The 25195-nt window shown below is 39.0% G+C and overlaps 1 protein-coding gene and 1 long non-coding RNA gene across 3 annotated transcripts; both read left to right on the forward strand.

The window, feature by feature from the left end:
* The first annotated feature begins 491 nt into the window (after window positions 1–491).
* On the forward strand, window positions 492–21549 carry ada (adenosine deaminase). Of its 2 annotated transcripts, none has more exons than XM_061058119.1 (11): window positions 492–665; window positions 8417–8478; window positions 8770–8892; window positions 11302–11445; window positions 11528–11643; window positions 14106–14230; window positions 18111–18182; window positions 18689–18790; window positions 20000–20067; window positions 20176–20305; window positions 21014–21549. In XM_061058119.1, the coding sequence occupies exons 1-11, from the start codon at window positions 507–509 to the stop codon at window positions 21116–21118; spliced, it is 1206 nt and encodes a 401-aa protein (XP_060914102.1). In that variant the 5' UTR covers window positions 492–506; the 3' UTR covers window positions 21119–21549. The 2 variants fall into 2 exon arrangements, with proteins under 2 accessions (XP_060914102.1, XP_060914103.1); XM_061058120.1 differs by lacking the exon at window positions 492–665 and adding an exon at window positions 4386–4541.
* On the forward strand, window positions 15265–17921 carry LOC132990075 (uncharacterized). The gene is made up of 2 exons (XR_009675959.1): window positions 15265–16856; window positions 17088–17921. It is a non-coding gene; the product is annotated as an uncharacterized LOC132990075 (long non-coding RNA).
* Window positions 21550–25195: the final 3646 nt, after the last annotated feature.

The raw sequence follows: 25195 nt of genomic DNA on the forward strand, positions 1-25195 counted from the left end.
CAAGAAGACACCAACTTCAAAATGTATTTCACATTTCTACATATATGACCCAATGTCAACACAGATTCATGTTGCAACGGGTGAAGTATCCCTTTAACAGTTCTGCTAATAAACATCTCAAAATAAGAGTGTGTGTTCAGTTTCAGGTAAAGATATGCATCTCAAAGTTCATTCAGTTGTTATATGTTTGTCTTTTTAGGCCATTTTAAAACTTTTCTTCAGTTAGGAAAGTCTGTGGGTTCACCTTTAGTTGTGACAACACAAAGTTAAAATACCTCTAGACTCCACATCCCAGAGTGGGCAGGGCTGTCGTTCTTGTCCAACGGGGGAGGCGAGGTGTGCTAGAACCAAAACATCTATGAAACATGTTTGAACAAAAAACAACCAACTGGAATAACTGCCATCCCATTCATGTTAAGACAGAGAAAATACCAACAAATCCAGAGGACCTAGCTCTTCAGTATATTTACATTGGGAACATTTGATTTTTGCCACGTCTATTCAGGATGTTTCATAATTTGCCTTTGAAGACAAACAAGTCGACCTACGGACCTAACTTGAAGTTGAGGCAGGCTCGGGTCGACACCAGAGGACCATTCAGCACAGGCAAACAGATCCTAAAGGAGCAGGGTCAGACTGAGACTGATTTCAGACGCACAGCTAAGGTAAGAGAAAAAACTAATTGTGAGGTGTAAAATAACCAAGACAATTAAAGAACATGATAAAGTAGACTGGTTCACAGTGCGGCTGGTCATGGGGGATTCTGAAGGTAAGGATTTGGCGGGGTAACTGCAGGAACTGATCAGAAGTGAGACCAATTATGGAGATATGAAAGAGGGAGCATCTGAGACAAAGGGAAATACAAGGCCTTGGAGAAGTGAAAATGTAAAGTTAAGGGTTTTTTTATTTGCTGAATTGCTCATTTCAGGATATAAAATGAACCCACATGAGCATATACTAGTGTTGTAGTACTTGAAATCGGTCTTGGTCTTTTTTATATATATTTATACTTTCATTACAATACATTAACGTTTCCGATCATTGTACTTACACATATTTTCAACATTTTTTAAAATATTTTTAACACCCAGTGGTGAAAAGGAAATAATACATATATAATACAATATACAAATATATACACAGTATGCAAATTCAAAATATAACAGAGGCAGCATCCAGCGCGATAGCGTATAGACAGGTTAAGCATACTGTTCAAGAAATAAAATTTAAAAAAAGTAGAAAAGGATTAAATGAAGAAAAAATAAATAGATAAATAAACAACAAAAAATAAAAATAAAAATAAAATAAAATAAGTGTGCGTCATCTCCGGTCTTGGTCTTGGTCCTGGACTTCACTCGGCCTCAATCCCTAAATGTCTGTGGTCTTCACTACAACACTGGTATATACTTGGGGGGTCACATTATGTTGTGTAGTTTTTCTCACATGATTCCAAAGTTCCGTTTTACTCTCGTTTAAAATCTGCAAACACAAGTTAAACCAAAGCTGTCAGATTATCAAACATATTTGACCTCAGAGTCATTCCTTGCACAATCCCCCTTATCTTTAGTTACATGATTAGATAAACTACGAGATATTGAAACCCTAACCACCTCATAATGCAGATACATGAAGCGGTAAAAGAGGAGAGGATTTTTCCTTTCCAATAACACAGTTGAAATAAATGTGATTCAAATCCAGTCCGGGTTGTTGTCAAATTAATCTGAGTAAGAATGAAGATTAAGAAATCTTTTTTGTTTTTCTCATGTAGGATCAGGTAATCTATCTTTCTTTAGTCCCTGTTTTTCAAAGAAAATCAGTTTTATCCAGATTCAGACCACTCGGGATTACAAAAACCCAGATTACCAGAGCTCTAAATGGAGCTTCATGCTTCATACTTTGTCCACAAGGGGGCGCCAAAATCCACACACACTGAAAGTTTCTCAAAACTGCTTCACATGAAAGATATATATCTTTGATATTAAAGGAAGACTTTTGGGACATTTCTCCCATAAATACAGTGTGTAAGCATCTCTCTGAGTCATGACTGTCTACAATGAGTGAGAGGCGTGTCTCAGCAGCGGGAGCAGTACATGTAACAAATGTTTTATGTCATGTGTGTGTTTTGTAAGATGCTACTGGATGCTTTTAATTTTCAACATATGATCAACAAAGTGTCTGTTTATCTGCCTGTTTGTCTGTCTGATGCGACTCTGGACAATACAGTTTATGTTATCTCTCTGCCGATCTTTTTTGTGCCATTTTCACAAATGCATGTCTGAAATTCAAGCTTCAGGCGTTTCCCTTGTGGTGTATTTGGTTGGGGTCTCCTGAGGCAAGACATTGTGTAAAAAGAACGACATGGAAGTGGCAGACAAAGCAACAGTCCATTATACCCCATACTTATGAAAACATAATACAGCAGTTTAGTTACTTTCAGGGAGATCGTAGCGTTTGGGTGAATACAGTCTGGTCTTGCACCAAATCGGGGGAATAAATGTCACCTCTCACTCGTTCAAAGTGAACTATCCTGATTATATCCTGCTACGTTCTCACATCGGCTCACTTGGACTTCATGCAATAAAAAATACTAGAAGGCTGTCAGGAGAAACTCGGGATAAAGTCAGAGAGAAAAATATGTCTATTTGCGATCACACATGCAGCTCACCCTGAGAACTTCAGGAGTCAAGGCGCACATGTGTACATGATGGTTCTTCATGCTGGTGGTATCTTTGGCTTTTATAAGTCATAAAGAGGTATTTTATATTAGATTTGAGAACACAGACTTTTTTTTATCAGGATCAATTAAATAAAGGTTGAGTCTGCTTTCAGCATCATTTTCTTTCAAACTCTGATCCAATCCAGTGTGATTAGATCACTTTGAAACATCTGCTGAGCAGATGAGCTTCAGCCACAAGGCGGTGCTGTCACACAGAAACAAAACCTCTAAAGGTTTTAACTTTAAAGATGTTTTCACTCAAACTAAGAAAGGAATAAAGTGATGACAAGAGGTGTAGATCATTGAGTCACCAGACGCTAAAAAAAAAAAAAGATGTTAGAAACTTTCAGTACCACAGTTCAGCTCAAACTTCCCCTCTGCTACATTTCATTGGCAGCAGGAAACTGCAAAACCTCAGGGCAGGAAACAGATACCAACGTGTCAAGCTTTTTGTTGGAGTTAATGACAGATTATATATCTGTTTTCTGTGACTGAGCCTTTGGGCAAAAATAAATAACCATATAGGACAGATTTAAAGGCACTTTAAGCATATTTTATAAACCCCCTTAAAGGACATGAACATATTTTAAGATCAGCTACAGACTCTAAAAACACATACAAAGAATCTGTTTTGTATTCTTCTGTCAGCACTTGTAAGTACATACATCTTAGAAGAAGAAGAAGAAGAAGAAGAAGAAGAAGTGGGAGCAGACATACAAGTCAGCTGGACACGAGTTAGTGATGCTAATTGTGTTAGTTTCAGGAGAAGACACTGAAGGGTTAAATCCTCAGGCAGCATCCAAAGCAGAAACACATGAGAGTGATAATTTAACTGGAACCATGTTAAAACTAACATTTCATAAGTCAGAGCCCCTCCTGGCTACCCTGAGCTAGAAAGTCTTATTAATTATATATGTGGTGCACTTAAAAAACAGCCGATTACATCATTGTTGTATCTGTTGTTTGTGCTTTTGACTGAGGCCTCCTGGACCCTCAACTCAACAATATGTTCAAGACGTGACAGCAATGTTTCAACCTTTCATCTGAGCCTGGAGAAAACAAGTTTGCAGAAATGTGTTTAAGCTGTCATCTCTCATTATTACGGACTACATTTTTGTCAAAACTGCAGCTCAGCTGATCTATTTTTTTTTTTTAATCTATTTTTTAGAATCTATTTTTTTTGTACATTCTTAATTTTTCTTTTTTATTTAAATTGTACTGTGTTCACTTTCTGTTTGCAATCTTTGCTCTTTGCTGCTGTAACAATGTATATTTCCCCGTTGTGGGATAAATAAAGGATTATCTTATCTTATTCAACTTTTTAAAAAAATCATGTATATCAGTTCAGACGATGTGTGTTTATGGTACATACATTAAATGTGTATCTTCTTGTTACAACCAATTCAGCAAACTCAAACACGTTATAGAATAATTAGCTTCCTTAAGCCAACATATGCAGAGATCGCTTCTGAACATCGATCCTTCAATTTGTTCGGTAACGAGGTTTAACATAATTAATTAGCTCCACAGTAAAGCTCTCACATGGCTACAAAGCTGCAGTTAATCCACCTGCTTAAATCTCCTTGTGTTCCTGCACACTGTATCATCTTCTCACTGAAGACCCTTCCTTGCTTTGCTCTGTGGACCACTGTTTGAATCTCTCTGTGATGTGTTCTGCCTATCAGAACAAAGGGGTGTCATGAGCTTTCCAGCTATACGAGCTGTGAAAGGTTTCGGCTCTCCAGTGCTGAGCGCTCTGTGCAGCAGCAGGTTGTGCAATATGGCCGAGCACTCTTCTGATCAAGTGGTCTTCAACAAACCTAAGGTAGGCCTACGTCAACATTGCCGTAGTGTTAGCATGAATTATTTTAAAGAAAATTTTAATTATTTACTACATTAGCATAATCACTCCCGGTTTTTACGCACGCCGATGTGTGCGTAAATACGGTCATAATATTGTTGGGACTTCCGGGACAAGAGAGTGTGGATCAGTGGTGAAGTCGGTGGTCTCTTAATCGGGAAGATCGGGAATTCGATCCCGAGTTTTGCAATCACATGTCGAGGTGCAACTGAAACTCGTCAGCTGTGTGACTCCGATGACTAAAGAGATATATTTTAAACGGATCGCCACTACATAGCAGCCTCTGCGATCAGTAAGTGACTGTGGTGTGACCAGCCGTGTTTAAATCACCTCTTACCTAGTGGTTTATAGAGAAAAAAAACCGGTTAGGACATATAGTCTAAAAGAGAATAGCCTAATTGAAGTTTTGCATTAAACATAAACTGTACATGTTCGCTGTAGCGTGTTTGAATTCCGTATTTAATGAAAGGAAGAACATCTCCTGTGAGAGTGCGCTGCTGCTGCACCAATTTGATGTAAGAAGAGATTTAAACTTAATTGTATACACCTCTTTATTGTGTTTCTTATGAAATATATGTTCAGTAATGTCATTGAACAAAGATATCAGGCTTATTTCTCGACTTTTTTCTAGCTATTGTTGTCAGTATTTCTACTTTTATGCATGCTTGTTTTGGTGAGAAAATCATCCTCCAACTCATGCACCTTAGCTTCTCCTCTCTCCAATAGAAGACTTGAACTTCTGAACTTTTCTGCATCATATCTTTAGAGATAGTATTGGTGCATGGATTGCATAACAAAGCCTTTTGAAGTGAAATGCACCTTTAACTGCCATGAGCATGAACGTATACTGCCTCTCTATACCTGTCTGCCCAGTGCCCTTTGGAGTCTGAGCTGAGGGCAGATAAGAGGACAGAAAATGACTGTGTTACCTCATAATGTTCCAATGTGTGTGTGTGAGTTTGTAATGTGTTTGTCAGAGACTCTGAGTTGTAAAACGAGAGCTCTCGAGGAGTGCCGGCTGCTCCCTGATAATGTTATTAAATATTAATTTGCAGAATTGATACCATGCAGGCTGGAGTGGGGTCACTGGCAGTCGCTGCAACCCGCACTGGTTCATACATACTTCATGAGCTGACTTTAATCATAGTGGATCAGCGAGAAAACTGCTATCTTCAACATTTGTTCTTCAAATTATTTTCAAAATTAACTGATTATTTTTTTCAAATGTAAGAAAAGAGTGAAATATGTCTGTTTTTATTCCACAGTGCAATCTTCCAAAACTCATTTTGTTCAGCTTAATAGCATGTGTGATAAGTTCTTATATAGCGAGCATGTTTTTAGCATTTTATATTGAAACTAACTGAAGTGATTTATCTTATGTGTAGATGGTGATTGAATAATTACTCATTCTTGCAGCACCATGCTTGTATTTCTGGCCAGTAATAGCTCTCTTATAAAACTTTGAAAATCCCACATTTCACCTTTTAGATGTTTTTGTTTTTTTGTCCAATCAAAAGTCCAAAATCCGAAAAATATTCAGTTTAGGATGATATACAAACAAAGAAAATCAGCTAATCCTTGAGATTAAAGAAACCAGTGAATGTTTGGCATTGCTGCTTGAAATTGAAATCATTTTGGATCGCTTTGAAGCAGATTCTAACCAGTGTAAGCACTTATTACTGAGAGAACTAAGCTCCACATTTTAATAGAGGAAGTTTTGTGCGTGTAGAAACTATCAGCAGGGGAATTCCTGAGCTGGATGATTTGTCAACCATCTGTTTGCTGTCCATGAACAATCCAATGATACTGTGGAAACAAACACAGATGTAAACATATGAGGCACTCACACAGATTTAGATGTACACATGCGATGTTTCTACCTAAATGAACAACATGAGGTATCATTTTGTTCATTTAGGTAGAAACATGGCAATATCGTCTGCATATCGACAAACAATTGAGGCTTTTATTCATCAGCAGTTAGTTATAATTGTGTTACAACTTCAATAATCTTTTTACAGGTTACCAAAGTTTATCTTCTTGATATTTCCACAATATATTTGGTGAAGAAAGAATACAAAATAATTCAAATTTCTAATGTAAGTTGGTGTTCATGCTTGAAAGCTGAGTCATTTGGATTATAAAAAAGTTGTGGACTTATGTGCAGTTATTTTTAGGATTGATGATTGATGAGTAGTAATTCATGAGAAATGTTCATTTATTGGCAGAAGGTTGCTGTTCTGTTTTAGTTGAAGTTTTCCAGAGCAACAGCTGCAAGCGCTCATCTGGTATCATGAATCAACTTACTGGCTCCATTTCTTAATCTTTTTGCATCCAAAAGGGAGTTGAAGGACATTTTTCTGATTGACGTTTGATTATGCTGTTATGTTTAGTTGTCCAGAGGTCTTTTAAAAGCCTCTGAAACTCACTGAACTTTCTTATAACATGTATCTCTCTTTAAAACATGAAATCAAGGATTTAAAAAAACTTCACTGTGACTTCTATTAAAAGGTTTACTGCAAATGAGCTGCTTCTCTGTGCCAGTGGAGTTGTATCAACTTTGATTGAGGATGTCCAAGAAATCCACAGACTGTCATGAGACTTTCATTCAGAATTTTCTATGAAATCGGATTGGCCATCATGTTTTTTCGACTGAACCATTGCTGCATCAAATCAGAGAGAAATGCCCAGAGAGAGAAATACTGTATGTTGCCTGTTGAATTGTTAAGTCACAAATGCTGCAAAGCTGTAGCTATTATTAGTGATGTAGTCAAGACCACACTAACCGAGACCAAGACATACCCGGGACCAGAGTGCTCTGAGACCGAGACAAGACCAAGACATTTAGAGATCTAGATCAGGCCAAAACCAAGACGAAGGCAGGGCGAGACCGAGACAAGACCAGGACCATAAATATCACTGCAAAATCATCATCATGTGTGCAGCAGGTGTGTCACTCACTGTAACATCGGAAAGGTTGCGACCATGACCGGGGGATGAAAATCAAATTATGAATGAATTGAAGTTATTAGTTCTTTTAGAAAGAGGCGTTTTCCTTCTAATCACAGTGACGACGTGGAAAGATAGCCCGTCAGCGGTGGTCTTGACTGGTCCACCTAGTCTGAGACCGAGACAAGGCCGAGTAAAAATGCTTTTAAATCCAAGAAAAACCAAGACTGATGTACAACACTAGCTATTATTTACATTATTGACTAATTCGCTTAACAAGTCCTTGGTATATTGCTCGTCTCTTAAATGTCAGAAAGAAAATAAAACGGCAGATGGATTTTACTTGAAAATGGACTCAAACCACTGCCCAAACAAAGAGAAAAAAGTGTTCTATTTATTCTAAAATGTTTGATTGATTAATTGACTAAATGCTTTAGCTTCTTGTTTAAGATATTGGCAGAAAACACTATGTCTAGTAGGATCCCATCACTCTCTTACTTTTTAGGGCTCATTTTCCCTTGACCATCCCCGTGGTTAATGGTTAATGGACTGTGGATAATTTAAAAATGTAACCCTGACAGCTGCAGCTTGTAGTCGTCTCAGCAGTTTCAATGAGGAGTGTAGATGTATCTGTGTCATCTGTCAGAATAACTCACAGCTCTCGGATGGAGAACATTTACTTCTCCTTGACCCTCCGCTGGCACTCGCTGAAGTCATATGCTAAGCATTCATGAAGAGCTGCCGCCAAAACGCTGAACTTCTACACCCACACTACTGCTCTTTCTTTTATTAAACTACTGGATATCTGTCATTTGTATACGGGAAAATCCACATTAATGAAAAATAAAGAGTTTTAATGTCTGACTTATTGTTTATCGTGTCATCCTCAGGTTGAGCTGCATGTGCATCTCGATGGAGCCATCAGAGTTCCGACTATTCTTGATGTTGCAAAGTAAGTCACTTCACTTTCAGTTTGATTTGCTATGTTGAAGTGCTGGCTTCTCTGACAACAACGCAGCAGCCAGTATGTCCTCCTCCAAAGTTTCTTTTTTTGGCAATAATCAATTTTTTCATCGAGTTACTAGCTCGGCCTATAAACAACAGACTGATGTTCCACTTCACAAAAGCAGAGCATATCAGGGAAACTGGATTTATTTATTTGGGTTGAAAATTAAACAATGTTCTCATTGACTCAAACGTTGTCCCTGAACACCGTATCACTTTTCTTTCATTCTCCTTTTAGGAGGCGTGGCATCCGTCTTCCAGCAGACACCGTGGAGGAAATGACAAAGCGTATCATTGTGGAGGAGCCGGGCACCCTCACAAGCTTCTTGGGGAAGTTCGCCGAGTACATGCATGTGATTGCGTAAGTGCTGATATGACGTTGCAGATGATTTAGTTTCATAATGAACACAGTTTTTCTGGCTGAGCAGGAAGGGCACAGGTCAAGATTTTAGAGATTAAAGATCATGTGTCACAGGAATGCTATGAAGGTTTTATGTGAATTGGATGTGCGCCTGGTAGGAGTTTTTGTGTGTCACCTGTAAGTGGCTACAATAAACAGAAATGTTACAACAAGCTTAAATGGCTTTTGTGCAAAGGCAAACACTTTCATTCTAATCTTTTACAATCAAAGATTTAATGGACAGGCTGTCCTGAACTTTGCTTCACATTTTTAGGTGTGCAGGTGTGCAGGTGTCTATTTTTGAAGGCGGTACTATTGAGCCAATATTCCATGCTTGCACCAAAAACTCACATCACAGTTCTATTTATCTATTTTTGATGTTTTTGCCAAGTTTCATGAGGTCATAATGCTCAAGCACCACTTCAAATGTGATGATCAACTTTATTAACTTTATCAGATCTAAAAGTTTCGGCTTGTGGGCTTCATCAGGGTCAGCTTTGCAAAGTTTCTTGACAGTTTATGTGCTCTAAAACCACTAAAAACCTTTTGTTTCCATTGGAAACCTCCAACTGTGTTGAGCAGTGATAACCTCTGCATATAAGACTGTACAGGATCTGAAGAAGATTTCATCCTCAAGTTCTTTTCTGTACTCTGACTGAGTTTAAGGTAGATTGGATGACTTTTAGAAAGATTGGTTGGAAGTATAAGCTGATCAAAATTTTGTCACATTTTTATCACAGGAATGCAGTAATGTTTAGAAGTTGTACAGCTGGGATGCATTCAGAGTCTTTAAAAACGAAAGTGGGAAGTGATTTGTGATGGTTTTAGGGCGTAAGACACAGCAGGATTGTGCAAGAGTCGATTTTACCGCCAAAACTGTAAAACAACATTTGTAAGAATGTGTTTAGTTTAACAGCCAAACTTAGAAGAGAGCAAACCTCCAAAAAGACTTTCTCCAGTGTCATCCGTCTTATATTTAGTCTTCAGTGATAAGGCTAATGTGAGACAGAATCCAGCCTTTCAGATACTTGACAGCCGTGAAAATGTTCAACAATGACGCTCTGTCGTGGTTGGACTGTTAAGCTGAATGGAGTCCTCTGTATCGAGGCTCTGTAAACGCCTCTGTGCAGCATAGAGTCAAGAACATAGGGGAAGCTGCTAGCTGAGTTTAGCTCATGCAGAACTGTTGTTCAGCTGTAGTTGATGATGCGTTTGTGGTGTGTTTGGACACTGGAGAACAACAGGTGCCTGTGGAAATGCTGGAAGAGGTGTTGTTATGCGTATCACGCGATGCTGGACGGAAAGTGTGCTGCAGCGAGTGAAGGAAAGACAGAGTCTGTGCTGTGTTTCTCTAAAGATTTTGTGCGGGGAAGACAAATATGTCTGTATTTTATATATGTAAAATGTGAGAATGGAAAGGTTAGGGACTGTATGAAAGTTTAGGGGTTGGGGAGGAGGAGATCTATATTTAACTTTATTTAAGATCTGATATTGATACGACTCTTGTCTTCTGCAGCTACAAGCTACAACTTCTGATTGTTTTCATCATTGATTCCTGAATTCTTTTCTTCATTCTCTTTTAGTGAATAGGCAGAAAAGCCAAACGTTATAGACAGATTTGTGTTTCGTAGCAACTTCCTAAAAGCAAACAATATTCCAAGATTTACCATTAAAAATGAAAGAAACTTCACATTTTTTAAACTAAATATTTTCAGGTCAGGGGCGCCGGTAGCATAGTGGTTTGGGCATGCGTCCTATGTACAGAGGTTATAGGCTATAAAAAAACTTTAATAAATTAATGTTTCTGGATCAGTTTACTGTTGAACCAATCAAATAATTGGTTTGTTTGTTTTTTATAGGCGATGATATGGTTATGGCGCGCCTTAGGCTTGAAATCCGACCTCTGCCCTTTGCTGCATGTGATCCCCCACTTTCTACTCCCAACATTTCCTGTCTCTCTTCAGCTGTCCTGTACAATAATATATATATATATATATCTATATATAAAAATCAGAAAAAATAATGCTGCTTTTTTGTTTTGTTTTTTAAGAAATCCCCTCTTTGCAAAATTTGACTCAGCAGTAAGAAAATTATTTATTTATTTTGCTGATAATGCAGTTATGTTGTACAAGTAAGGAAACCATCACTAATAAGATGTGTAGTAGGAGATGTTAAATTGAATGAATTATCACATCAGGAACACTGTTTAAACCTTTACATGCTCATTTAAAAGCATCTGTATTTAAGACGGTGGATAAGGGTTAGGCAGTTGCTGATGTGTTTCTGTTCATCACTGAGATAAGAGATTATCTAAACCAAAGGGGGCTGTCACTCATTTTGTGTTTTTTCTTTGTTGTTGTTTTTTTTCAGAGGAGACAGGGAGGCCATAAAGAGGATAGCCTATGAGTTCGTTGAGGACAAAGCTAAGGAGGGAGTGATTTACGTGGAGGTGCGATACAGCCCGCACTTCCTGGCTAACTGTAAAGTGGATCCACTACCATGGGACCAGAAAGAGTAAGTCTGTCTTAAACTGCTGCATCCTTTGGTGAAAAGTGTGACGTTTATGTATTAAGTGTGGTTTTCTTTTCTAACTCAGAGGTGACGTGAGTCCAGACGATGTGGTGCACCTGGTCAACGAGGGCCTCGGCGAGGGCGAGAGGGCCTTCGATATCAAAGCCAGGTCCATTCTATGCTGCATGCGCCACATGCCAAGTAATGAACTGTTCGTGCCCATGTCTGCCCAAACAACCTTGTGAGCTAAGGTTCCTTACTGTCCTGTCCTCTCTCTCAGAGCTCTCTTTCAATAGATAACGAGCAGCAGAACAACAGAAAAAAAACAACCATGTCCACATATTTTCACTACCCCGGTGATCATGAATCTTCAAGATTTATTTAAGTACAATCAAAAGCCTTACAAGTTTATGAGCTGCATCAGTTAAAATAACCATGAGCGGTATCTGAAGAGAAAAGTCATTCATGCAGCTGTTTCCTGTGACCCAACAGCCAAGTGCAATTCATATCTGATATTCTGAACGTTACACTACAGCTCTGCAAAAGCATGCTGTAACATCCTCCAGTGGTTACAGACTTTCTTTTTCTTTACAAAACTGTAAGCCCGCTGGTAGTGCTGGCAAACACGTGTCCCCCTGATGTAGCTGAAGACATCATCCACTCCAAGGCCGCTGTGAGGTTATAAACAAAAACTCACTTCACAAGAAAGTAATCCACAGGATTGTTGGGGTTTTATCAAGTCAACTTTGGTTATGTTCTTTAATAATTATTTTTAATTATTAATAACATAATAACAATATCATTAAACTATGTTTAATCAACTCGGGGGGCACCACCCTGTAATCAGGGAAATACTGTATAACCAAAATATCACTAAAATCAGTCTCAAATTAGTAACTTAATTACTAATATTATTAATAATTAATAACTATATTTAATAAATTGAAGGCGTGAAATCCGTACACAAAGCCCTCGCACCCAGCTTATATCACAATGCAAATACAACCAGTAATCACAAACAACTCTCTTAAATTATAACAGAATTTATTTAAATTTACACCAATAAAAATCAATGAACTTAATCAAACAAATAACTATTACAAACTAATCTAAGCCAACATTATCAAACAAACAAACAGCGTGGCGTGTGTGTGTGTGTTTGTGTGGGTGTGTGGTCATGAGAGCGAGGGGGGGGGGATAGAGGGCACCATGAGAGCACCATGTGGTGTAGGTACAAAATGGTGGACAAAGACAAAGGAAGCCGTGTGGCTTAGCTTTAGCTCTCTGCGCTGAGTTCAGTAACTGTTACTTAAACACCAGAAAGCCAGTGGATGGTCTTTCTGATTGTGAAAGCATTTAACTGAAAGTAAACTACCATAGCATTGAATGAAAACACATAGAGGCGAACATGGCGGTTCAGCAACAAAAACAAATGCAGCAGTTTACAGCAGATAATACACAGAATGTGACGTTCAGTCAACAATAATGCACAATTATCAATTGGTATAGAATAAACCTTCCTAAACTATTCTGTGCCCAGACTAAAGCCTTACTTGGAATCACTTTTCTGATGACTGTTTCAAAGTTCGGTTGGTCTTCAATCTGTTGAATCAACAGATTCAGGCAGGTTTCCGTGGCAGATGAAAAGAGACAGCAGCAGGAGTCAGATTTGAGACAATGTGGCTGTCTGTAGCACTCCTGTCCAGTTGCGTTCACCGACGTTGACGAGAATAATAGGAAAGAATCTCTCCGTGCTCGAACCAGATAGTTACAGATTGTGCCAAAAACTCCTAAAACAGGCCTTGGAAGTCGGCCAGGTTGAAATGCGTGGCTCCCCTGAAGCTGGAAGCTTGTGGAGAGAGGTATCCTCTGGTGTAGGGAGACCACACGTGAAGAGATCGAACAATGAGAGGCGGCTGCTTTTATCGACCCTACACTTAACACCTACGTGTTAGATGTTGCAGAGCATGCTGGGATTGTTTCTGCAGGGCATGCTGGGAGTAAGAGTCATTCAAGTACTCGTACTCAGGCTTCTGTGGCTTCAGGCCGGACCTTTGTTTCAACACATGGAGATCCCAACATGATGACACTGAAAACGTAATAGTACAAGTTCAGACACGGACACGGTATGAAAACCATGCGACTCCACAGCTAGTCAAGCCTCAGCTCAACAACAGTGTGCTCTTCTTAAAGCGACAGTAACTTAAAGCATCATCAGAAAATAAATGAAATGGCATCACAAACACATGTCCCTTTTTTATGAACGCAGATTATGTTCATAAAATAATAGACTTAAGAAGGGAAGGAGCGAATAACTTAAAAATACCGGGAGGCTGTTAGCTTAGCTTAGCATAAAGGTTTGAAACAGCAGAAAACTAAGCAGCAGCTGTCAGTAGCTATATAAGTACTGCACCGATTTGAGAGTAGTTTATATCTTTTTATCTAACTCTTCAGAAGAAATAAAAATAGCATATGTTCTAAAATGTTGAATGACTTCTGCAAGAACCAGTCAGACTTTTACAGTTACTACCCAGATTTAGTTAACGCTGTCGTAGCTGTAGAAAAATGCTGAACCTGAGCCGATCATCACATTTCATCTACACATCATCCTCATGACGGTGTTTGAGATGACTAACATGTTTTTTTTCTTTTTAATTCTCCAGACTGGTCCATGGAGGTGGTGGAGCTGTGTAAGAAATATCGCCATGAAGGAGTGGTCGCCATCGACCTGGCAGGTGACGAATCGCTCAACTGTGAAACCAACTCAGGACACAAGCAAGCCTACGAGGTGAGCTTTACCTAAGTCAGATCATTACATACCAGACACACAGCATCAATCACGTGGATTCAGGACAGGACAGGCATGTTTTTGCATTACTCATGAACAGAATCTACAACTAGATGTCACATAGCCCCCTCAAAACATTGAACAAAAGCATGATCTGCAATCTTCAAAATGTAATACAACAATGGGAAGCCAATGGCCCAGGGGTTTGGTAACGCCCCATGTACGGAGCCTATAGTCCTCCATTCAGGTTCAAGTCTGACCTTTTGCAAATAAAGACATACAAGCCCAAAAATATGTCTTAAAAAACAAAACAAAAAACTGTCAGTTCCTTGACATGAACAGTTAAGTCGAGCTACGTTTAAAGCTCGACCAGGCCACATAATTGGAATATTGTGGTTGTCCCCGTATACATGCACCAAGGGAGAATCAGTTTATTGACAGAGGTACATGTATGTATCCGACTGCTCTATGGAAGGTGGTGATATGCGTCCTTTCAGCTACTTACTATTGGACCTTTTCCCGGTTGACCTTGCTAACAAGTTAGCAAACGGCAAAGTCGTGGTTGTATGTTGAACGGTGAAAACACGGACATCTTTACAGCTCTGTACATTTTTTACATGCTCTGTGCTTTACTTTTGGGTCCAATGTGATGCACGCTATCCCTCTAAGTCTAAGTTATGGTGAGATCTGAAAGGGCAGATGACAACACGACCCCTGCTTTGCTAAATATGAATGCCGTTTGACTTCTGGGGGAAAAACAAGGCGCAGGGATTGTGGAGCATGTGCAGAACACCTAGTCCAGTTTGGGTCCGACTGAGGAGTTCAGACGCATTATCTAGGTGTGTCAGTCAGACTTTGAGAAATACCATTATAGTCAGTTTAACAAGTTTACATGTATTTTAAAAGTCCAGTTTGAGTCAGACTTGACACAATAATCCTGACTCTCTCTAGCTGCACGTAAACGTACTGACAGACAAAAAGAGACTAAAGGGAGTGCAGATCTCCTTTCAGTATCCATGTTGGAAGCTAATAAATGAGCCATTATTCAGGAGGGAATTTAACCTTTATTTCCAGTTTTCATTTGAATATTCAGAGAAATCTGATTTTATTTTTTTATCAAGTTTTTAGTTTTTCTACTATTTTAAGCAGGTGTTTCCATATGTGAATAACGGTCATGGCGAGAGTTTGTTTTGCTGCTTCAACAGGAGTACAGTGTTCGTGTCCTTGAAAGTGTTTTTGTAGAATCCTTTGATTTGATCTGCAGACGGAATAAAAACTGAAAGGAGTGCTTATCTTGGCTCTAAAGTACAGTAAGCATTTATTTTTATTTATTAAGGTTATTACGTCATATAAAGGCAGTAAAATTATTTTACAATCACAGAGTCCACCTCAGGGTCCCACAGGCTGCAGGAGGACAGAAATATGACTCTGTTTATCGCATCAGCAGGTTTCAGGAATCTTATAAAGAATGTGGACTTTACAGAGATGAGAGGGGTTTTCAGTTTGTCAAGCCAGCAGCTTTGAGTCTTAGGGAGAGTAATGATCCAGACTGAAATATTCTGACAACTACAGGATGGATTACCAGAAGATGAATCCTACTGACTTTGATGAGACCCTGCATTGCAAATCTTGTCTAATTTCTTGTCAAAAATATCTAATTACAAGAAAATTGAAGAAACATTCATCTGATAAGTCCAGATAAAAAAATGTTTTAAAGAAATAATGTGTGACATTTTACACATAAACACAGCAGAAATCAAATATGTCCTCTGAGTCATGACTGTCTACAATGAGCGAGAAGCATGAGTCCCGATGGCTGTGTTGTTGTTGTTGGTGTGTTAACATTGACGGGACGGTTGGCTCCTCCCCTTGTGTATAAAGCTGTTTTAGTCAAGGACTAGAGAAAAGAAGAAGAACATACTCACTGCTTATGTGGACGTCATGTTAGCGTTTTTAGATCTCGGTCATTCAGTGTTAGTTTACATGCAATGTGAAGCCACGAGCTAACTAAAGAGCGCTAACATTAGCATGCTAACACAACAATGCAGGACACAGGCAATTGCAGCTCGAGCTGAGGACAATTTTGTCCACTGCTTGCACTAAACTCCTCAAGGGGAGGGGGGTTGGAGGGGGGTCCGTAACAGGCCTGTCATCTTGTTAACCTGCTGCTCAGACTTAGTGGCTCTGATGTTATAAATGAGAGTTTCTGGATGGACTTTCCTCCCTCGTCAGAGAATAGTCTCAAGCTGTAACTCACACAGTGACAAAGGGAAACCTAATACTCACAAATCAATTTTCTGTCGAGCTCTGAGCCTCTCAGAAAAAAAATCCAAATTGGATTTTCAGGCAGCATTTATTGATTATCTGAGAGAAAAACTCACTAAGTAATGAACGTTGTCTGCCAGAGCGTAATGAATGTCTGAGATTAATCAGTTAATACACAACAGAGCGGGTGTGCACCGAGTCTTATCTGAAATTAATGACCTGCTCGGATTAGGGACGGGTGCGGTCGACTTCATGGGGACAATTCATAATACGTCAGCCCGGATTTTTAATTATTTTTCCAGTCATAGTTTTCTAGAAACAAGAAGAAAGAAGCCGTTAGTTGAACATCCCAAATAGCAAAGTTTCCCGCTCTTTTACTCGACTAGTTTTATCATTATTTCACTTGACAGGTTGGCGGTGACAGTTCAGTTAAGATATGAGCAGACAGAAGCTGTTTGAGCCAAACTATAAGTCAATTTGAAGCTTGATCGTTTCACCTCTCCTCCTCCGAAAGGCTTCTTCAGTTCTAAACTATCTGGAGGACGGAGCTAGAGATGTAAGCCTCTGTGGATCATTAACATGGATGACTGAGAACCTACACAGATATTAGTCAATTATTCATTTGGTGACCATAAATCCAAACGGGAACTCAGATAAGTGATGCTGTGATTAATTTATTTCTCCATAATTATACTACACTATACAAACTCATGAGTGATCATTGAGCTCTTTCTGAAACATATTCAATCACTGTTCATAACTTTATTGTATTATTTTGTTATTACCTATTAATGTGAAATGGTCAATGTGTGTATAGGGTGCAACTTGATTTGTTTTTCATGATCTTATCTTATTATTGTTTATATTCCATTTAAATTCATCTTTATTTTTTTAGGTTTATTTTGGTTTTTTTTGTACCTTTTATTGTAAAGATAGAGTTGGAAATCAGAGCTAAAGAGAGAGTGGGGAATGACATGCGGGAAAGGAGCCACAGGTGGGACAACAGACTCCAAATCCATGGGGCATTATCTAACCGCTAGGCCACCGGCGCCACTCTTATTCTATTCTTATTTTTTAATTTCTACTCCTGAAGCCCAGTACTGTAGCCAGGTTGTCTTACTTCCTTATAAATACATTTCATTACTATTATTATAGAACTACACTTTAACAAGAAATCCTGTCCAGCTGTTTGTGCAGGAAGTGATTCAATAATTAACAAGAACCAGAACTCAGTCTCAGAGCAGAGTCCACAGGAATATTAAAAGGTTATCTTCACAAGGACATGACTGCAAGATGGACATGACTGCAAGATACACATGTGCAGATTAAGAAAGCCCCACTCGGTCTGTCCAAGGTTAAGAATGCCAAAACAAAAATAGATCATGTAACTAGTGGGAAGTCTTGTCTATAATTCTGTATTTCTGCCTCTGACAAACTACATTGAGTAACTCTTGGAACGATGTATCGGGCGGGAGGGGATTGATGTTTTCCCTCAGAGTCAAAGCAGGCGTGTACAAAAACATGTCATGTATGATAATTACATGCTGCACTATCCGCAGATGTGAAATCCAGATGTTTAATTACTGATGTGTTCTCTGATTGATTGTGTTGACAGGAAGCGGTGCGCTCTGGCGTCCACAGGACTGTGCACGCAGGAGAGGTGGGCCCGCCGTCTGTGGTGAAGGAGGTAAGCTTGCTCCTCGACAATGACCCGAGACATTTCTATTCTGGGTGGTGGAGTCATATGAGAACTTCATTATCTTCACTTTGCAGCTCAGTGAAAACCGCCAACGGCAAGTTCACGGAACAAAGAAGTCACACCCTAACAATAGAAAGGAGAAAAACAGATTTTATGAATCTTTGCTTCTGCTTGAGAGAAGATTGTATGAACGTCTGCTCTGGTTGAAGGTTAGAGTCAGTAATTGAGCGGGCAGAGTCGATGTGTGTGACTGCTCATACTGGGATTATTTGTCACTCTTTGTGCCGATTTTTCTCTTTTGCTTTAGTGTAAAACTTGAGTATGTCTCCCTGTTGGGTTTCTGTCATAACAAGAGGCCACTCTCTCAGGAAACATCTTTCAAAGTGACAGCGCAGAAATGTCACAAGTGTTGGGAGTGTGCTTCTAGAAATAACCCTCAGTTTCTGCTGACGTGTGCAAATATATGGTCCATGACGTCTGTCTTATAATTTCAGGCTGTGGAAGTTCTGAAAGCTGAACGGGTTGGACACGGCTACAGAACCCTGGAAGACCCGGCACTGTACCGAAAACTTCTGGATCAGAAAATGCACTTTGAGGTAAAAAAAAAAAAAAAAAAAAAAACTTTATATAATTATAAGCATTTCAAGAAAAAGCCTCATAACCAAGAATGTTTTGCAGAGATGTGATTCTTTTTTGTTTTTCTTCAGTTTGAACTCTTTTATCCATTGCACTGATGTTTGCATGAAGGCCATTATCCTCCTTGTTTGCAGCTTGGGTTCCTGCGGCTCTTTTCCTGCATCCCACTCTCCCCCTTCTCTCTCTCTCTCCCAGATTTCTTACTCTATCCACTGTCCTACTTAAACAAAAGCCATAGACCAACAACACATCTTTAACTACATTAGCTGCGACATTATATTGGTCAACAATTGCACACAAAGAGAGCGTGTTTGTCTCTGTGTTTATATTCAGGTAAACTCTCACTGTTTGGCACTTGTCAGAGGCTTCATGTACAAAAAAAACTGTAAATGCCTTATCTTTTGTTGTAATAGGGAGCCTCCTAGCGGTGGAAACTAGTATTGCATACTTAACACCCACCTTTTAAAGTCCAAAATAAGACACAAAAATATATTTTAGAAAGCAATGTAATATGTATCAGTGGTAGGAACTTAGAATGCATGACATAAACTACCTAACAGACTTTTTTTAATACTACTTTAATTAATTATTTTATTACATTTATATTTTCTCAGTAAATACAGTATAGGCCAGGACCAACCTTTTAAACAGACAGTTTACTATAGCTTTAAAGGGGGATTTTTGGGGCATTTTTTAATTAAATGGACAGGACAGCTGAAGAGAGACAGAAAAAGTTGGGAGGAGAGAATTGGGGAATGAGCTGTGGTCGGAATTGAACCCACGGCCACTGAGATGAGGACTATAGCCACCGTACATGGGAAGCACGACATAACCGCTATAGGCTATCTGGCGTCCCTAATGTCGGCCCTATTGGTCTTATTTTTTTGCCTTTTTCTTCCTTTGTGAAGCTCTTTAGGCTGCAGCTTTCTTTACAAGTTGCAGCATAAATGATGTTGAGTTGAGTTAATGTCTTTTATGCATGTTGATCTCTTTGTAACTTAAAAAAAAAAACGTAATTAATTTAAGAATTAGTATTATTACAGTACCCACATTATAACTGTTATAAGGTGAAACACTGACACCTGGTGGAGCCTTGAATATAACAACTGGAAGTGAACCATCTGCAGCAGTAGGAATTCTCAGTGCTTCCTGTTCTCTCCTGATTACAGGTGTGTCCTATTTCCAGTAAGCTGACCGGCGCCTGCAACCCAGACTTCACCAAGCATCCTGTCATAACGTGAGCAGTGTATATTTCACATGATAGTCGTGTAATTTAAAGCAGATTTGTGGCACTAATAGCAGTCTTTTTTTTTTTTGTCTGGATGTCATAATGTCCTCGGTGCAGGTTCAGGAAGGACAAAGCTAACTACTCCCTCAATACGGACGACCCTCTGATCTTCAACTCCACCCTGCACCTCGACTACAGCACTGCGCGCGAACACATGGGATTCACTGAGGAGGAATTCAAACGACTGGTGAGATCAAAAGCATGAATAATAATCACAGCGGCTCACAGTGTGAAGGCCTTTAAATATGTGGTTTGAAATAATAACATGGGCTGTGGACACGCTGCGCATGGCAATGTGTTTCTCAGCTGCGAATTAAATAAGGAATAAAAGGGCACATGAACACATGTTGTGCTGCACAAAGAGAGGCCTCAGATCCTTTTAATTCACTACAGGTCTTCATTTATTTTAGACATTGTGTGAGGACTTGCGCCTCACATTCAGGGACCATCGGGTTTACATTTGGGTTGAGTTGTAATCAGTCATTAAAGGAATAGTTGAACATTTTGAAAAAGGTGCCGATTTGTTTTCTTTGTCATAGTTGAAGCTAAAGCCAGCCGCCCGTTAATGAGGCAGGAAGAGAGACTAATTGCTGTAGTATCTTCTTTAAAGGAGCAATATGAAACTCTGACACCTAGCGTTTGAAATGGGTACTGCAGTCCACATTCAAAACATTGAACAGAGCTGTCTCCCCCCTGCCCTCTCCTCACTAGAGTCGACATGCACGCTGGTCGCTATGTCATGGACATGAAGCTCGACTTTGGTCATGGTGGCATTGGCTAAGCTAACCAATTGAGGCTGGGCTGATACATTCATAAGCATCCCTTTTAAAGTAAACTCTTAAGGTTGTAATGAAATAAAAAATGTGTATCTCATTGATTTTATTGTGTCTTACAGAACATCTGCTCTGCAGAGTCGTGCTTCCTGCCCAAACATGAGAAAGAAAAGCTCCTGCACAGACTGTACGAGGCTTATGGGATTATTCAAAGCACTGCCTTTTAAACACAACAAAGAGGATGATGACCTCTAACCCAGGGACAAAAGCTCTAAGCTACAAACACCTCAACACCTGACCCCATGGAATGTATTTTTAAATTTTTTACTGAAATGCAGAGGTGTCAAAAGTATTGACATTCATTACTCAGGTAGAAGTATAAATACTAGGGTTTAAAAATACTTCTGTAGAAGTTGAAGTATCAACTCAAGCTTAAAAGTGTAAAAGTACTGTTTTCAAAACTAATTCAAGTATAAAAGTAAAAGTAATGTAAGGGAAAAAAAATACTCTTATATATTTTCTAAAGGACATAATGACTATAATGTTATATTAAAATGTTAATGTTGAAAAAATTGGGATGCACCTGTTTCAGCCACATTTATGCCCATTGAAAATGAACCAGTACAATGCAAATACATTAAAGAACCATATATGTGTACCACTGAGCATTAACATGTGTTTCATGGAGCGGAAGATATGATGACTAGTTGCCTATAAGTATTGTAATGGTGCAAAAAGTCAAACTTCAGAGGCATGTTATCAATAGTCTTTATTGGAATGTAAATGTACATCCAAGCTTAGCTGCAGGAATCTGTGAGAGCAACGGATGTAAGATAACAAAACTGGACTACAAAATTGGTGTACCCCAGGGCAGGCTTAGTAACAATTACCCTTGTATGGTTGTCTCTGCCACTGACATCTTCATGCTAGGCTACATAAGTCTGCTATTTCCTTGCTGGAGTGTGACGTGATTTGTGTCATGTGCAGGTGCGATGGATCGCGTACAAAACAATAGGGTGTCGGAATGGTATATGTTTATACTTCTCATCCAACCACAATCAAATTCACTCTATCCGGATGGCGCGATTTATCTGGATAGGTTTTTCTTTTTTTGTGTATGTTTTTTTGAACGATGACAAGCCGGAATGAAAATAAGCCGAAATTAAATAGGAGTAACAAGGCTATTTTTAAAAATGTAAGGAGTAGAAAGTACAGATAATTGCGTGAAATTGTAAGGAGTAGAAGTAAAAAGTCGGCTGAAAAATAATTACTCCAGTAAAGTCTAGATACCCAAAATTTCTACTTGAGTAAGGTAACGAAGTATTTGTACTTAGTTACTTGACACCTCTGGTGAAATGTGACTGGGCCTAAAGCCTATTGAACAACATATCCGATTAATAACATATATTGCTGTTCCCTTCACCTATCTCGTCATTTAATCAGTGTTCCTTCACATTATTAAGAGAGCCATTTTGTTCTGAAGTCGTGCTCAGGGTTGACAGTCATCGCTTACCACTTCTTTAAAGCGTGCTGAGCAACTGACCAATAACGACAGAGCGGATCGGCAGACCAATCAGAGCAGACTTGGCCCACGTGGGGTCTAACAGTGTGGGCTCAACAGAGTGCAGCTGACGGACTCAGAGCGGAGAGGGAGCAAGGAGGAGCAGTACATGAAAACAGACACTTTTTTCAGACTTCAGCTATTGTGAACGTACAAAAGTAGGAACATAGATTAAATATACGAACCCCAAAAAGGGCAGAATAGGGGCTCTTTAAAGTGGCTATATGTAACTTTCAAAAATACTGCGTATGTAGTGATACCGCATGGCCGTTAGACGAACTGCACCAGTAACCTGTTGCTCGCTCTCCCTCGTGTGCTCGTACACAAACGAGCATCATCATCGGCCGAGAAACACTGGATATTTACCGGCATAATGTTTACAGAGGAGGTAAGTGGTCATACACATGTGAAAGTCTGTGAAGGAGTCTGTGTGTCTGTATAAATTCTCCATCCTACAAACGACAGTCTCTGCAGGCACTGGCTGAGAGCGGGAGTGTGTGATGAGTTTGTCCGCCTTTGAGAGCTTCTTTCGCGGAAAATACGGAAAATACGACCCATGGAAAATTTTTATACAGGCAACACAGATAGACAGTGAACATCTACTTTTTCACATCAGTTAACCGTTTGCTTATTAATGGGCGATAAAAAACGATTGATACATGTAAAAAGTTACATATAGAACCTTTAAAGAACAAAACAATAAACGGCTACTGATTGTCAAATTAACGACAGAAAACTGGTTGTGTTTCAAATAAAAAACAAAACAAATGTGTTAAGCTACAGTCAGACAACAGTGTATGTTAGCATTCAGACACTTTTAGCCAAAGGGCCATTACCTATGAAGTATATTCCTGAAAATAATATTAGCAAAGCAGTAAATTCCTACGAAATTGTGCTAGCTAAGAAGCTAAATCTAGCAAACATCAAGCTAGCTAAGAAAAAAATCCATTATGCCAAACTGTATGCATTACTTAAATTTGTAGTCATCATCACGTTAGCTAAAAAATACATTTCTACAATCGTTTTATTATCTGAGAAGCAAACCTAGCTTACAGAACATTAGCAAAGCAGTTAATTCCTACAAACATTTCGTTAGACAATCTAAATCTAAATAATAAACAATAGACAATAAATAACAAACAGACCGAGATGTTCTTCAAATTCTGGCATCCAGGAAAGATACACTTTAGCATGGAACTGTTACGTTAGACATTTCTGCAGCAGTCTATCGCGTCCTTACAGTCATCCAAAGTGGTTAGCTAATACCATCTAGTGGCTAATATCAACAGAAGAAAAACACGTCCGCTATCATTTATTCTGCGCATGCTCACATTACCTCTTAACGGTGCACGCAGGCACGCATGCTCTAATAATGACGTCACTGGGTGGGCTATTTAACGTGGCTTTGCACTTACATTCAGTAATATGCTTAACAGGAACGTTGAGATGAAGGGCCGATCTACGTAGATAGGACCCGACTTAGCTCCACCCATTAAAACCTAGAACTGAAACTGGAGAAAACCGTAATAACGGTCAAAAATCAGAAATCAATCAAACATAGTTCTCAGTCTTTTCACATGTTTAAAGCTATCTTCTTGCAACATATTTAGCGCGCTTGGAGACGTATTGCTGATTTTACTTTACAGGGACTTTAAGAAAAACATCCTGATACCAGAATTCTGGCTAAGAAGTAAACTTCCCAAAACATTTAAGTCCTTACTGGCATTATAGTAGCTAGAAAGCTTAACTATTTTATTGATAAAGTTGATATATTATATTTTACGAGTATTCAGCCACTTCCAGGCTAACTGATAGCTTTATATTAGCTAGCAAGTGGCTGGATGCTAATGTTAGCCGTTGTCTATAGCTAATAGCTTATCAAAAAGACTTGTTTTATTTTCAAATCTATTTCCAGTTTGTAACTTTTTTTTATTGGTTCCTCAGTTGCAGATACACTTTAACACAGTGGAATTTAATAAATAAGATATTCCCAAATGTATCTGATTAATTTTGAATCGTTAGAAATGTTAGAGCGTCACCACCGTGAGCATAACATTGAAGGAAAATGGCCGCTAAGTGATTATGGTAAAAGAAGTGTATTTGGTTTAATGAAAAGCTCTGGATACTATCTTCACTTTGTGTTTACATCCTGATGTCATGAAGAGACACAGGGAAACGTTTAGGATGTAATTACTTGACTGTGGCTCAGTTGGTAGAGTCGTCGCCTGTCACCCAGAAGGTTGAGGGTTCGATGTGTCCTTGGGCAAGACACTTAACCCCGCATTGCTCCCGCTACTTCTGTGGCGGTGTATGAATGGATTAGTGTTGTGCTTACTCTCTGATGTATGTCATTTTGGATAAAAACGTCTGCTAAGTGAATTGTAACTACTCGCCCACTTCGTCAGCCTGTAAGAAAAGGGAAGAGGAGAGTATTTGTTCATTACTGTCACAGCTTAAACACTGAGCCGTCCTTAAAAACATTGAGTGAACAGAAAGCCGTGCAGGAATAAGAAGTCACTACCTAACATGGAAAAATGGTTGACTTAAAATATATTGAAATACGAGACAACATAAATCAGGAACAGCTTCATACATTAAGTGTAATCTTACCTTTGAACACTAGGTGGCATACTGCTGTCATCTAAATGGACAAATTAAGTTTTGCATATCACTCAGTTCTTATGTGTATTAATTTAGATTTCATTTGACTAAGTTAAAGGCACAACCATTTATAGCACATTCA

Source organism: Labrus mixtus, chromosome 15 (genome assembly GCF_963584025.1).
Source record: "Labrus mixtus chromosome 15, fLabMix1.1, whole genome shotgun sequence".
NCBI classification, from domain to species: Eukaryota; Metazoa; Chordata; class Actinopteri; order Labriformes; family Labridae; genus Labrus; species Labrus mixtus.

Excerpts from the sequence above, each read along its gene's own strand:
- ada (XM_061058119.1), top strand. The coding sequence starts at position 507 with ATGTTTCATAATTTGCCTTTGAAGACAAACAAGTCGACCTACGGACCT. Across the intron at positions 666-8,416 it reads ATTTCAGACGCACAGCTAAG|GTTGAGCTGCATGTGCATCT; the intron begins GTAAGAGAAAAA and ends TGTCATCCTCAG. Across the intron at positions 18,791-19,999 it reads ATCAGAAAATGCACTTTGAG|GTGTGTCCTATTTCCAGTAA; the intron begins GTAAAAAAAAAA and ends TCCTGATTACAG.